At 38.0% G+C, this 16,360-nt stretch overlaps 1 protein-coding gene across 2 annotated transcripts in view; it reads left to right on the top strand.

Annotated features, from left to right (window-relative positions):
• Nucleotides 1-16,360, top strand: part of cep112 (centrosomal protein 112) — a gene marked incomplete at its 3' end in the record, with an annotated part of 236,226 nt that overhangs the window by 28,918 nt on the left and 190,948 nt on the right. For both annotated transcript variants that reach the window (XM_079815822.1, XM_079815823.1), the window contains exon 9: nucleotides 10,528-10,614. In XM_079815822.1, coding sequence (XP_079671948.1) covers nucleotides 10,528-10,614 — 87 coding nt within the window. The remainder of the gene's footprint in view (nucleotides 1-10,527; nucleotides 10,615-16,360) is intronic.

Below are 16,360 nucleotides of genomic sequence, written 5' to 3'. Positions count from 1 at the left end.
GCATTAACAGCATCTAATAAATTATTCAAGAATGTTCACAAACTTCACAATCTTTTGAAAATCCAGCTTTTAGTTGATCCTGGTAAGCACTCATTGTCACAGTTGTAAACACGACAACGTTCTTCTTCCATGAACGGGTTTGGCTTCACAACGGCTTTGTTTCCAGGCGGACCGTTAAAGAATGCGACACATGCCTCCCGGACATCCTGTAGAATTCAGCCAGTCAGATGACGACTTCTAAACCATTTTGTGTGCCTTATCAGACGTCAGTTGGCATGACTTCTGAGGCTGAGACTATTGTTCCGTTAACCCGGGGTTTATGTGTATCACATTTTGTTTACACATTTAGTTTTTTTCAGTTCTATTATTTTCCTTCATAGAGCAAAGGCAGTGATTTGATTGAGATGTCATCAGTGTGACTGGGGAAGCCGAGGAAGTGTTTATCTAAACACTGAACAGTCACCCAGATTTTGACTCTTAAAATAGCTGGAATCACAGACTCAACCCGCAGTGTGGCGCTAAAACGTAGCAGACGTTTTGTGAAAATGCTCCCTAAGGAAATGTGTGAAACCAGTGCTGGGCAAAGAAAAGACAGAACAGCTGCTCTCGTCTTCTTCGCACCATCTTTATCTCTCTTCCTCCCTGCCTTCCATCTCTCCTTCTACTCTTCAAAAAGCACAGCATCTCTGTGAGTTTAGCGAGAGTAAAAGCACCAATGTCATTCGCTTGACTGATTCCAGGGAATCTGAAAACCCGGAGGTGTGCGCCTGCCCGCCGCACCCTTTCAGACAAGAGTTTCAGAACGCCACTGATGTAGTTTGACAAACTTTTCTAAAAGCACCAATTGAAGCTTCAAAAAAAAGACAAGAAAAGAAAAAAGTGCCGCCCACGTTTGCATCTGTGCTGCCGAGATGTGTTTGACTGCGTGGCTTCAATCAGTGCAATCTCCTCCTCTGACAGGTCTCCTGTGGTCTCTGAGATTGCACAAGAAGAATCATACGCAAAGCGAGAGGCGGGGGCCTGTTTCTCAGGGTTGAGTGGAAGTAGGGCAGGTGACGGTAGCAAACTGTGTGTTTTGCTCTTACGAGATCCGTTACAGCCTCCAGAAAATGCTGTCATGATACCAACTTCTGAGTTTGGTTTCTTTAAATTGTGTCTGGACACAATTTATAGAAAATAATGTTTATTCATGAAGCCTGTCTGACTGCTACATTGTGAAATATGTTCTCTTCTGGAGTTTCTAAGGGGCGTGCTCTTCAAATACATCTAAACCAGGGGCGTTCGATTTGAAAAAATTCGATTTGAAAATAAACCTATGCAGTATAAAATATGACATTAAAAGGTGTGTAAATCATTCTTTTTTCTAAAGTGACACTGTCCTACTGCGATACCAGCAGTTTCAGTTACCGTCAGTGGTTAAAGTATTACAGCCCTTTGAATTTTAACAGACCCTTAAGCGTTTTGTGGGTTTGGTGCGGGGTAATTGAGAATAAATGGGGAAAAGTCACATGATTGGCTTATTATGCTGTTCACAAGATATAGCCCGCCTCTTGTTTTTGTGTGCATTCCTGAAATTACTTGAAAATTGTGAGGGATTTTAGTGAGCAATGAGCTTGGTGAAATTAACTCTTTTAATTTTTTTAACCAAAATTGTTTTATTCTATGTACGCTTCATGTATTTCAGTCCTTAAAGGGATAGTTCACCCAACAATGAAAAGTATCCCATGATTTACTCACCCTCAAGCCATCCTAGGTGTATATGACTTTCTTTCAGACGAACACAATCGGTATAAAAAAAAAAAATCTGGCTCTTCCAAGCTTTATAATGGCAGTGAATGGTAGCCCAAAATTTGAAGCCCCAAAAAAAGTGCATCCATCCATTATAAAAGTGCTCCACACAGAAATATATGGATATTTTTCTTACACAAACCCATCGATTCGCTTCAGAAGGCCTTTATGTGGAGCACTTTTATAATGGATGGATGCACTTTTATGGACTTCAAATTTTGGGCTGCCATTCACTGCAATTATAAAGCTTGGAAGAGCCAGGACATTTTTTAACAACTCTGATTGTGTTCATCTGAAAGAAGAAAGTCATTTATACCTAGGATGGCTTGAGAGTGAGTAAATCATGGGCTAATTTCATTTCATCCTTTAATACGGTTACAAACTCACATCCGTAAATTTTCAGGACAACCGCATTCTCAGAAAACCTGGGAACCGAACTAGTTACCTGTCACGTCATACAGTGCAAGAGAGTCACTCTGCGCTACTCAAACGTGTGTTTTCATTTGTGATTTTCATTTTCAAATGTTTTCGTTGTGGTTTGGCTTTCGGTAACTTACAAATGCTCCTCTCTCCACTCAGATATACAAACAGATATGATGGATATCTGGGGGATGATATTTGATGGATGAACTCATTTCGTGTCAAAAGTGATTCGATTTTTTCAGTTTTCATTTATTAATGGCACAGGCATTTGAAGGTAAATATATCACTCCCTTGAGCATGTACAGCAAGACCGTGCATTGGTTAAGCTTTTATATCTGCGTTTGTGTATCTTGTGTACGGTGGGATTCTGGTCTAAGGTACTAAATATATTAGGGTTGGGTACCGTTCACACTTTAAACGGTACCTTTTTCTGTACTTTAGGGATGTTTACCTCAATAACTTGTAATCAAATGAAGACATCAAACATTTATTTAATTGATCTTTTAATCATAATTTTTTTTTCAAACAACAAGCTGCACAACTGAGCTTTATACTGTTAAAATTAAAACATGGAAGAAAAATTGTGATTTATTACTTAATAAATAAAGTTTTGATAATGTATGCACATTAGTGTTAGTGTATGTATTAGTGTTAGTATTATTATTACATTGAGACGTATCTAAACTCTACTGTACAACAGTAATATATTTGTCAAGTTAAACCAAACTTTTATTTTGACGGGTTGCCGTGAAGACCTTTGAGTTTCTGTGTGTGTATAATGACGGTAGTTTTTCTCAAATAAACAGTGAAATGCTTATGAAGTGACTCTCAGAGCGGCTCATGCATTCATGTCCTCGTATGAGACGGCAGAGATGGAAACATGCAGGATTCATATTTAAATAGTCTTTTTGCGGTTTAATATTTACAGACACTGGTCTATATTACCAGATGCGTTCTCAGGTACCCAAACGTGGCACCGATTGATTTAATGTGAATCTGTACTCTGTAGTACTGACATAATTCGGTCGGTTTGATACCCAATCCTACTACAAATTCATTTCCATATACAGTGCAGCTTGCAAAAAGCATAAGAATAAGCACAAAGTGGTGATTACGGTTTGGCTCTAAGGGACCTGCTGGAAAGCCAGGTAAAGAGTGGATCTGAAGGGAATGTGGTTGCTAGGGAAATTTTGGCCAAAGCATCAGACCATTTACGAAGATTCATCATCACAATTTGATCAATTTTGGTGCCATAATATCAAATGTTCTCATCAGCCAAACACCAGCAGCTGATGTGCTGTATATTATGCACTATAGCTTTTGAGAATCACAGTAGAAGAAGATACTAATGCTCCTCTCTCTCTCTCTCTCTCTCTCTCTCTCTCTCTCTCTCTCGAGTTGACGAAAGCCTCCTGGGCTGTATTCATGTTTTTGATGTGTAAATAAATACATTGTTTACGTAGAGCACATGAGATGTCTTCATGTTTTGGGCTTGAATATGAAATGAAACTACGGCATATACTAGGGCAGGGAGATATGTTAAAAATAGTTTCACAATATTTTCTTCAATTAATATTTTATACAATTACATTGCGTTGTCTCTGTACTCAACCCGACTACAGTTTATCCGTAATTCTGCCTGTGTAATTTTGATGTCAGTAAAGAACATCTGGCTTTCAGTGTGTTCATTTTGTTTTTTCTTTATCATGCATTCACTTCATGGAATCTCTTCATTTCAGGAATAATCAATTTGATCGAATATAGCCAGTATCACTGTATACTGTGGCAAACCAAAGAATATTCAGGGATGGACAACTTTGTAATGAATAATAATTCATTACATTTATATAGTGCTTTTCTCAGCACTCAAAGCGCTTTACATTTGGAAGGGGGTGAATCTCCTCAACCACCACCAATGTGCAGCATCCACCGGGATGATGTGACGGCAGCCATATTGTGCCAGAACGCCCACCACATATCAGCTGATTGGTGGAGAGGAGACAATAATAAATCCAATCAGTGTGTACGTACTACCGGCACATCCGGGAACTTAACTTTAAATGTTGTCCCCGCCCCTTTTTAGGGGAAAATAAACTAGACCTCCCATAGACTTCAATACAAAATAGTGGCACAAAACAACGTCCGTACAAAGCCGGCAGGCGTGAATAACTTAAGAAATCACTAAGATTACTTAAATATACTTATAAATATGCTACTAAGGCTTTTGGAGTCATTTTTGTGAGAAAGTTTTACTTCCGCATCTAAAAATGCCAAAACCGGAAGTGACGTAACGGGAGGGAGTGCAGTCAATTTTAACGATAGGAAAACAATGGATTGCAATGACAGTTATCGGACGCTGAGGAAAAATGTTTATTAATACTCATATGGCAGACCACAGCCATACAATTATGACACACAATTAGGGACAGGCCAGGATTAGACAGAACAACGATTAGAGGAGACAATTTGAGTTGTTGTGTGAGGAGAAACAGTGGAGAACGCCAGGTGTCTCGGTGAGAGAACAGTGTTAGCATATAGATAACGCTAGCTAACGATATGAACACTGTGCTCAGTTCACAATACAGTACAGATTATTATCATGTATATCAGGCAATAGAAAAGCTGGTATTGGTCATCTAGGAGTATTGATACTTACCAAAAACAGAAACGAATAAGCTTTGACCATCAGGAAAAGTCACACTCGTTAATATTCCTCCACACTAAACGTTATGGGATGTAACGTTAGCGGTTTCTCATCACGACTGATTTGGTAGTTGTTTAAAAAAACAAGACTTAAGGTGCACAGTTCACATTTTCTTCGAGCTGCATCTCTGACGGATCCGTGACCGTCACATCTCCCACCGGTGGCCGAAAAACAGATACTTCAGTGTTATTGCATGTGTTTCATGTTATCCTTTATTCGTTCATTCTGTATTATGGGTTTATTTGGTAACACTTTACAATAAGGTTCATTAGTTAACATTAGTTAACTACATTAGTTAACATGAACTAATAATGAACTGCACTTATAAAGCATTTGTTTATCTTTGTTAATGTTCATTTCAATAACTAATACTTTATTAAAATCTTGTTAACATTAGTTAATGCACTGTTAACAAAGATTAACAAAATAAAGTAACAAATGTACTGCTCATGGTTATTTAGTTTATTTAGGTAGTTTATTTAGTGTATATGACGTCATGTCTGGGTAATATGTATTTGAGTGAGCTTGAATGTACATACATGGCATGAATAAAATATTTACATTACAAGCACATAATTCCAAACTGTTTTGAAAAGTGTGAGACTGTATGCACTTGTGTTAATGTACATACTTTGTATTCATAAATGTTCAAATTGATTCACGTAAAAACAACGGCAAAGAAGTATCGCGTGTGGATGTTTATTAATTTAATATCATCCTTTACATGAGTATTGCAATTTTGAACTCCATCATATCGACGGGATGAGAATCCTCTGGTCTAAAGTGAACACTATAGACACCACTGCGTGTTTCAAAGCAGATGAAGAAGTCCTGTCTCTTCACCTGCACAAAACGCCACTATGCAGGGTTTTCTAACTTTTTTTTTTAGGAAACCTGTGGACTCGATGTCCTGACAGGCTGGACACAATAATTTACCATGACAATGATAAATTGAAATAGAAAAACTACTAAAAATACACAGACTCGTACTGAATACCAACCTATTCTGCTTAAGCCAACGCAGAGCCCGGCAAACGACTCCCTCTCGGGATGTAATATGACGCCATATTGAAAAAAAGTATTTTTTACTGTCAAAGAAACGGCCACTTTATATACTACATTTGTGCTCTTATGTGTTTTTAAAACATTTTAAATCCTGCATTACCTTTTCATACGGTATTTTCATACAATGTTATATATTCATTTTGGAATTTTTTTTTACCTGCAATATACCCTTTAAGGGGCCGGACCTAATATTCTGTGATTAATATCAATCAAACAACAAAAGGAAAATAGAAAATCACTCAATGCTTGACTGAATAACTTTAATATATTTATCAGAATCAGTGTATAGTTAATTTATAGAGTGAAGACTCTAGTAATTTTTTGCACATTTTTATTTATTTATTTTTTTTTTTTTACATTTCATGATTTCATGCACTATTTTTGACATATTGTAATGATGTTCACACTGGCATGTAATTATTATTATTTATTTATTTAAATAAAGAGGAGGGAATGGTCAAAAAGCAGGACAGGAACATCCATAAGTTTTTTAGAAACAAACAAAGTACTTTATTTTTGCCGTGGCATCGATTCAGGATCGGTATCGAGGTATTTTAGTCTGGTATCGTATCGAAGTCATATTTTGGTATTGTGAGTTTGTATTCAAAGAGGAAGCTCTAGCGCAATGTAACGTTTCCCTAAACATTTAATAAGCGATGATCAAGCGTAAGTGACCACTCCAGTTGAGTTGCTTTTTCCTGTCAGTCTGAGTCTGTTCTAACAGGCAGCAGAAATGTCCTGTGGCCTAGAGACGTCTGGATCTCTCTCACACACTCTTTCACTCTGGCCGTATAGTGCCCTGCAGTGGATCTGATAAGCCGGTAGATCGTGTCCCACGCTGATGGCAGCAGTTGAAAGCCCTAATCCGCAGTCAGCCAGAGGGCTGGGAGGCTCACACAAAAAATCCTGCTCATTCTACATCAAAACATGTTTCCCAAAATACATGAGAAGAAAGACACCGCTCCAGGAATGACCAGCGGCCATAGTGACGAAAGTTTCGCTTTGTGTTTGTGTAAGCGGAAGTGTGTGCCTACACCTCTCTTCTGTCTGAATGCGCTTGCGTTATTTGTGTGAGGTTGGCAACTTGAAGAGCCTGGGACGCATGTCCTAACCGGTCGGTAAAAAAAATGTTGAACTTTTGATCCCAAAAATCTTGAGGCACATTAAAAGCCTGAAGTTGCTCTAGGTGTGGGAAGTTAATTGCCGTTGCTTGTTCAGAAACCTGTTCAGTGAGTCATTATTTTAAATTGGTCCTCAACGCAATGAAAAAAATGTAATCATAAATTTAAATCAGAATTGGAAACACTGAGCAAACTACTGTCTTTAAAGTACAAATCAACTGTCATTATGTGTGTAGTTACATTTTTATCTTCCTCTATCTGCTGTTTCCTGTCCAGTTTTAATCATCTGTATCCTTCTGAACAGATGTGCTCTTTCCTAAATGTCTCACAGTGCATTACATGTGGTTTTGTGTTTGCTTTGAACTGTCTCTTTCTGTGAGTGATCTTAAAAACAAAAAGACTGGAGGTGTAGAGGACACCGAACACTGTAATAGAGACATTTCTATAGGTTTGCTTTTTGTAAATTGGTCATATCATGAAAAGCATTTCTTTTGAAATAAGTAAAAAAAGTAAACTAATTTTGATGTGCTGTGTAGACATTAAGGTTCTAACTTTTTTGACTATTTTCCAAATAAAATATTCAACATTTCCTGTATCATATATTGATGCCCTCTTGCTTAAAAACAATGAAAAAAGCCCTAATGTTAAGCAAAAGTTAATTGATTTATAATACAGGAAATAGTTTCTTTGGAAAAATAGTCAAAAAGTTATAACCCTTGTAGACATACTTTAATATTTGCACTTTCCTCTTGAGTTAACTCGGACCATTTACTAAACCAAATCATTTTGATGTGCTGTGTAGGCATTAGGGTTATAACTTTTTTGACTGTTTTCCAAATAAAATCCTGTATTATATATCGATGTCTTTTTGCTTAAAAACAATGATAAAGGCCCTAATTCCTCTAAGATAAAAATAAATGTCAGCGGCTGTTTACACAATGTAAACAGTGATATGCTATTTACACCAAGTGCAAATAACAAATTTTCTTAGCGATAGATTATATTTACACTAAGTGCAAATACACTGTAAAAAATGTAAGGCCTCTCCACTTCAAAATTTTCTAGTGACCGATCACATCTAAATTTTTCAATTGGCCTAATTTAATTTCTGTGTATTGAATTTTATCCATTGTGGCAACAGTCTAATAACATGGGCTCAATAAGAAATAATATGTTGAGCCAATGGAAAATTTGTTGAGCCAATGGAAAAATTTAATTTACCAACACTGTAAAAAATGTCAGGCCTCTCCAATTTAAAAATTTCTAGTGACCGATCACATCTAAATTTTTCAGTTGGCCAAATTGAGAATTGATACAATTTAATTCACAGAAATTCAATTTGGCCAACTAAAAAATGTAGATGTGATCGGTCACTAGAACATTTTGAATTGGAAAAAATGTTTTACAGTGAAACTGTGAGGTTGGTCCAATTAAATATTTTAAATTGTAGTAACAATTGTATATTTCTCACTGCCCAAAAGACAAAAAATGACTAAAAACATAAATATATTAAGCAAAATGAACACAGGCAATTAGGGTTGACATTTTATCACATTATTTTATTAACAAGTCAATTCCAACACAGGATATTTGGTGAAAATACCAAACTCTGAATATTCAAGAAGTCTTCTGCATAACAGGATGTCATGGTGAAGAAAACGCGGCACTGCATAGGCTAAAAACCTGCAAATAAAAATAATATTAATGGCAAAGTTTCCCTGCATCACATCTGGCAAATGAAAAAACAGAAGTTCTTCATTGTATAATGAGGATGAGACGAATGAATGGACGAATAAGATAATCACGAACTTGACGTGTTTGAAAGGCAATAACTTAAGCCCTGAAAGAGGCTGACGCCAAACGCAATCTAACGTCACTGTGTTCAACGGTCGCATGCTGCACATATCACACAAATGACTTAATTTACTTATTACCTATTATTTTAGACATATAAGACATGAGGAAAATAAAACTATTGGCTACCCTTAGACAATTATGTGGTAAACGAGAACACACTCATGAAACCAATGAATGCATAAACTCGTGATTATACAAAAATGTCTTTTTAAATTTCATTCAGGGTCATGAAGCAAAAATCGCTTATTTCGGTCTTCAGTTCAGCACCGGCTGGTTTGGCTCTGCAGTCTGCTCGCGCTCCCGCTCCCGCAATGTGAAGCGTTCAATTTCCCGCAATTTCACAACCGTTCATGTGAAATCTCCACATGAATGGTTATCCTCCAGTGCATTTTGCGCAAGCGTATACAGTTTTTCGGACGTAGGACTTGTTCATCGAACATGGATTTTTCACTTCGAATTCATAGATTGACTGCGCACAATTAAATATGATTGGATGAATATATAATTTAAGCTATGATTAGTACAATGCATCTTTTTGCATTTGGATAACTATTTGGAAGTCATTTATTGGGCCAATATGTAATGATCAATTTTCAAAATTTTTGCCCAAAATTTTTTTTTTTGGTGTAGCTGTAGATGCTAATAGTGATGTATTCTATTTACACCATGTAAAAGTAGTTATTTGCAATATGTGTAAATAGTAATTAGATGTTATTTAAACTTTATTTTGGCAGATACATACTATTTGCACCTCAGTATTGTTGTACATTAACAGGATGCAATAATAACATAGAGTGTAAATTATTCTATTTTTCGAACCCGGGTCGACCGCGTCAAAACCTAGATCTTTATAGTTATAGTTATGACATCACTGCATCATTGTAGTTATGACATCACTGCATAGAGATTGCATTGTTAATGTTGGGAACTCTTTTCCTCCTCAAAGAAGATACCAGGAGACGTTGGGATATCTTTCAAGCAGACGTTACTCTTTATTGAGACACGTGCTGTTCTTCGCTGCAGTCGTCCAACAAGTCTAATTCAAACAGTATAAAACATTGTAATTTATCTACATTTCAGGGGGAGGGATTACACAGCAGGGGAGGAGACACTCTAAACAAAAGAATGCAAATGTTGGATAGGTAAAAGGGACACACCCCAAACATTCCAACAATCCTTACAATATCCTTTAAAGTTGTCCAAATGAAGTCCTTAGCAATGCATATTACTACTAATAATAAATGTTTTATATATTCACAGTAGGAAATGGACAAAATATGTTCATGGAACATGATCTTAATATCCTAATGATTTTTGGCATAAAAGAAAAAGGGATAATTTTTACCCATACAATGTATTGTTGGCTATTAGCACAAATATACCCGTGAGACGCATGACTGGTTTTGTGCTCCAGGGTTTCATTTTAATGGTCAGAAACAGTGAATAAAGGTCATAAAAAACGAAATTAGGTTTTTGGTGTAATTAACCATTACACATTCATTACCATTACACATAGACTTCAGGAAAAACGTGTTGAGATGTGTCATTTGATCTGTTTTTCATTTGTAGGTTGAGTTGAGGACTAAAGTGTTGGAGGCCAAACATCAGGAGGATACACTGAGAATGCAGCAGAAACATGATGCAGAGATTCAGAAGGTGAGCAACTGTTTTGTTAAATACTCAAAAATGAAAACACTGTCATGCCATCCCAGATGGCGTCCCAAGTTTTTTTTGATAAAAAATAATCAATTTCTGTAAGTCCATATAATATATTAACAATATGTATTCATTATGGGTGTAACAGTACACGCTTTTGGTACCGAACCGTTTTGGTACAGGGCTTTCGGTATGGTGCAAGTGTACCAAACAGTACGAATGCAATCTTTAACAGTTAACAGTCGGCTTGTTTTACGTGCAGAACATACTTCAATCCAAGTTCCCACACAAAAATATGAAATATTCTGTCAATTTTATCACAAAATTAACGAGATCATCTCTTCAGTCAAAGAATAAACATTAATTCATATTTTAAGGTACGTCGAGGATAAATTACAACTTACTGAAACGTATCATATGTTGTGTAATCTGTAATGTCATGTAAAAATAAAGTCATTCAGTGTCCACAGCTTTTAGTTCTCTAGAGAGATGAACTCTTTCACTAAATATATGCACTTTATTAGCCTATATTTTCATTATATTCTACTGAACATGTTAGTGATGTCTGGATTATTTAATGTCTGTTTAATTTTATCTGTCATGAAAATGACAGACACTGTGTATAAATGATTATATTTCAACAATGAATTGGAGAAAAAACATAATTTTATCATTAGATTTAGAAGTTAATGCAAAAACTGCCTTATGTGAAGTTTAAATGTTTGCATACAATGTGTTATTTGAGTGTTGATTATTATATCTAAAAATAAATAGCAACTGAATTTAGGCTAATAGTTTGGGCTCTGTTGTTAACCTTTAATATTATAGTAATGTGCAAGTAAGGGTTCCCTATAGTTTATCTTTTATTATTTAAGGCCAGACACAATTTTTTTCAGTAAACCACTGTTTAATAAAAATAAATAAAAAGCAATTTTGTAAAACTACTGTACCGAACCGTGACTTCAAAAACCGTGGTACATACCGAATCGTCAGTTTTGTGTACCGTTACACCCCTATTATTCATTATAATAAACACAAGAAAAATAGAACCACAATCCAAGTTTAAAATTCCAAGTCCAGCTCAGTTTGCTTAATGCATAAGGTTTTCTTATGTGATACTGTTTTTTTAATACCATTATCAGGCCAGTGCCAACAATTAAACAGGTATTCTCTATATAATTCCACAGAAACTTAACAACTGGCATGTGCCGTGTCAGTATCTCTGTGACTTCCACATTTACTGTGCGCTTTATTCAGTCCCAGTGACATCACACCTTGATCTTCTGCTTCAATAAAGCCTACTAAATGAACTAGATGTTTGTGTGTCCCCACCCTTTATAAGCAGTAACATGATTCTTGGCAGACTGTTGTCTTTCATGGCATCCCTAAAAGCCCAACGGCCTCTGGACTTCGTCCTCGACACTCTGTTACGACTGCAGGTGTCTGAAAGAGCTCTTTAAGGAGACGATGGGAAAATTGTGTGTGTCCCTAAATGTTCCACGAACTTCCCTTTAACCTCCCTAACGCCCCCTCTTTCCCTCGCTCTCGGCTGCGAGCTTTCATCTTTCACAGGCGACCAGCTCACAGGATGATGAGCTTAGCAACAGAGTGCTCTTCTGATGGACAAAAAGCAGGATAAATAATCCACTGATGGGCTCACTGACTTTTCAGAGGGAGAAAATAATAACTTTTGGGAGGCATTTTTGGTTTGAATGAAGTTGCATCTATGTTTGAAGGAAAGGCCATCTCTGAAATGGTCCTTTTGTCTCCGATGTCCAACCTCTCTTCACTGAGCACTGTTTTAGTAGGCCTCACGAGAGACCATCCCCCCCAAACTCAGAGAGTACTCCTGTAAATAGGAGCTCTTGTCGCCGCCAAAGCCTTATGAAGACTATTCGTGTTTAGTGGGGACTGGGAAGTAACCTCAATAGCTTCCTCAGGATCTTGAACTCATCAATTCACCATTCTTTGTGTTCAGCGTTACATGAAATCTCAGTTCAGATGATTTTTCGTCAGCCATTGTGTCTGCTTTGCTCTTAATGAGCGCTGTTGTTTGGTTCTGAAAGGCTCAGATGTGCAGCGTTCTGAGAATGTCAATATTTGCTCAGGTGCATCTTTCTTTGAAGACCCTATAAACACCACACACACGCAGTGCAGAGCTGTCCAGTTGGTGGGAGTCCAGGGGCGACTGTGCCCTGTCATGTCCTCCGAGCCGTTGATCTCCATAGGGTCCTTTGAGATTTACAGACCCCTGGTCGCAACGCCGCTGTCCACCCTCACTGAGACAATGGCTGACAGTCTTTGAACTCCCACTCGGACACAGGCGGCTTGTAGAAGGTCAGGCCATCAAAGGAGTTACAGCGGTCTGAACAAACGGCTCTCTGCTGAGCAGTGGCCGCATCAGATAAAACACATTTCTGAAATGCCCGCCTCCTGCCCCACCTTGAGCCCAGGCATCTTATCACCCACAGCTCAAGGCACAAGACTGGGAACAAGCCCAGCAGATCTGCTGTTTATTTGGAGCTCGCTAAATACGGGTTGCACTTGGCTCCATCCCGCCCCGCCACAAAGGATTTCTAAATTCCTTGGGTTCATCAAATGCCCGCACTGTGTCGCACAATGGGCGGATTGTTGAGGACTTGCAGAACCGGTCCATTGGAGTCTGGGAGCCCACCGTAGAGGTCTTTGAGAGATGAGGGACAAGGTCATGAGTGAGTTCCTCAGGGCTGTGGCTCAAGTCCTCTCAGATACCGGCAGCACTCATTCATGCTTCACAGAGTCTGGAATGTTAACACTCAACGTGCTCCTGAGACACATCAAAAAGAATACATAACTCTGTTTTCAGTGAAGAGATCGCTCCATTTCCTTTTATCCATATTCTTTTTTTTTTACTCCAGAGAACATAGAACTTCAATGAGCGACTTTTGCATGTCTATTTTGCATATTCATTTGGTCTCTTTTGCTATTAAACATGCTTGTGGGTTTTGGTGGAGATTTTGATTCATCCAAGTGACTCTTTTGAACTAAAAGGATTCATTCAGATTCTTCCACTGGTTTGTTTAGAGACCCCTTTTGTAGGTTACATCATTACACCAGTAGACGGTGACAAATGAGTATGTTTTTGTGTGTTATGACTGAGTCATTGAATCATTTACTCAATAGACCAGCATTAATCATACTGGTGGAGATTTTGATTCGTCCAAGTGACTCTTTTGAACCAAAATGATTCATTCAGATTCTTCCATTGGTTTGTTTAGTGAGCCCTTTTGTAGGTTAAATCATTACACCAGTAGACGGTGACAAACGAGTGTGTTTTTGTGTGTTATGAGTGAGTCATTGAATCATTTACTCAATAGATTCCTTTTGTCCATATTCTTTATTTACTCCAGAGAACAGAGAACTTCAATGAGCGACTTTTGCACGTCTATTTTGCATATTTATTTGGTCTCTTTTGCTATTAAACATGCTTGTGAGTTTTGGTGGAGATTTTGATTAATCCAAGTGACTTTTTTGAACCAAAAGGATTCATTTAGATTCTTCCACTGGTTTGTTTAGTGAGCCCTTTTGTAGGTTACATCATTACGACAGTAGACGGTGACAAACGAGTGTGTTTTTGTGTGTTATGAGTGAGTCATTGAATCATTTACTCAATAGATTCAATCAGAATCATTAATGACAGAAAAAGTCTCTACCAGTGAGCTGATGACCCTTTCTCTCATTGTTGACCAGAGTGATTCACATACTGAACTGAATGATCAAATGCCCCCTTTCATTCAGTCACTGTTGGTCAGCAGATCCCTGTTCACAAATAAAATACCTTCATTCAGTACATTCTCAAATGCCATGTCCCAGTTTGTTTAGTTTGATCGTGAACAAGCGCCAGTCCATTCAGTCATTCAGACTCTAAAACCAATGGACTTGTTCAGTGAAGGGCGTATACATTCAGCAGGTCCAACAATTGATATGCTATTTATATGCTAATGTATGCTAATGACATGCTTTTTGCTCATGCTATAGTCAGTCTTTGAAAGCAGGGAGAAGCAACCAAAGCCTCCCGCACTTCACAAGTGAGCAAGAAATATGTCAGTGCGCGAAAGTGAATGATTTGTTTTGTTCGCAACCAAAACACTACTACTTGTCAGTGGGGTCATGGGTGTGTCTCCTGGAGTGGTCTTCCTTTCCAGAGCATAATGTGAGATTCATACGGGTTTTGTCATCCACTGCTTTAAGCTTACGCTACTGTTACAGATAATATACTTAAGCAAAAAGCCTTTTGCTGAAGAAAGGGCCAAATATGGGGATCTTGCCCCCCACCACCCCCCATCCGCTAAATGTCGGCTTCAAAGCAGCAAATTCCAGCATTCAGTGACGCAGGAGAGGGCGAGTTCCTTCATGGTCATGCTTGTGAATAAGAACATTATCCTCTGTAATCTGCAGCCAGCATTAGCTTGTCATATGGAAGCACCACAAACCTCTATTTAAACTCTGTTCCCACTGAAATGTATTTATGGCTCTAGATTAGCTGGAAAGTCTGGAACATAAACGTTCTGTCATCTGTCGTCTCAGTGTCATGAATGCTTCTTGTTTGTAGTGTTGTTTGCTAATGCAAGTATCACTACTGCTCATGCTTAGAGTTAGTGATCTGAACAAACCTTTAAAGGCTGGGACACCAATCCAACATCAAAAAACTGTTGCACACGAAATCTGACTATGTTGTCGCCTCGCATCAAGGCCCAAAAGTGTCACTTGACAACAGCATGGGCCAACTAGCATGTCCGCTTTGCGCCTGTTTAAGATTAAATAACTTTCCATACCCAGGGCTTCCAGTCTGCGACCAAATGATGGCATTTTGCGACCTTTTTTCCTGCTGGTGTGACAAAATTTTGTTAGTGGTCGCACTGGTATCACCACCACGGTGCCCAACTGATAAGAGCTGCCATTTCTGTGAGAAACATCAAATGGCAAATGAGACAAAGGCGGGACGGAACCACACCACTCGTTTGAGGTGCGCTGCTCGGACCATTTATCAGCTCGGGTCAATAATAGACAGCGCAGCATGAGCTCATACACAGCTCGATCACACGACACAGTGACTACACAGCGCTGGGAGATCCAGTGAAAAAGCAATTGAATTCCCCACAGAATAAATAACATCACTACTGCGAGATCTAGTGGGAAGCTTTTGGTGCAGAATTCTCTGTTATAAACCATAGATATCAGATCAAACAGCGCTGACACGGAACCAGGAGAAACACTGAAACTTTCAGGGGTTTCAGTCCACAAATCATAAACATTCACCATGGATTTAATGTAGTAACACCACATGGTATTGTGGCAGAAATAGTTGAATGTTTTTTGTTGTTGTTTTTTTTTTACTTTATTTATCTCCATAATTTATCTCGCCTTTTGAGAGTGAAATTCAAGCACTTTTCACGGCTTTCAATGGATTCACACTTTTTCCAGCACATCAAAGCTCTAAATATTATCCAATTTTAATGTTATTTTTAATGTGATGATTTATAGGAAAACTAACACTGTGGAAAACAAGCACTTTTATTTTAAAAATACTAGAAATGACCACTATAACCAGTAGATGGCGGCAGAGGAGCACTTATTAACTTATTAGCCATTTTCACTCCTTAAAGGGTTAGTTCACCCAAAAATGAATTTTTTTCCATTAATGACTCACCCCAATGTTGTTCCAAACCCGTAAGACCTCCGTTGATCCTCGGAACACAGTTTAGGA

The sequence above is a fragment of the Gobio gobio genome (genome assembly GCF_949357685.1).
Source record: "Gobio gobio genome assembly, chromosome: 1".
Taxonomy (NCBI): Eukaryota; Metazoa; Chordata; class Actinopteri; order Cypriniformes; family Gobionidae; genus Gobio; species Gobio gobio.
Note: the sequence above shows the minus strand (reverse complement) of the source record. Positions and strands in the feature narration are given on the sequence as shown.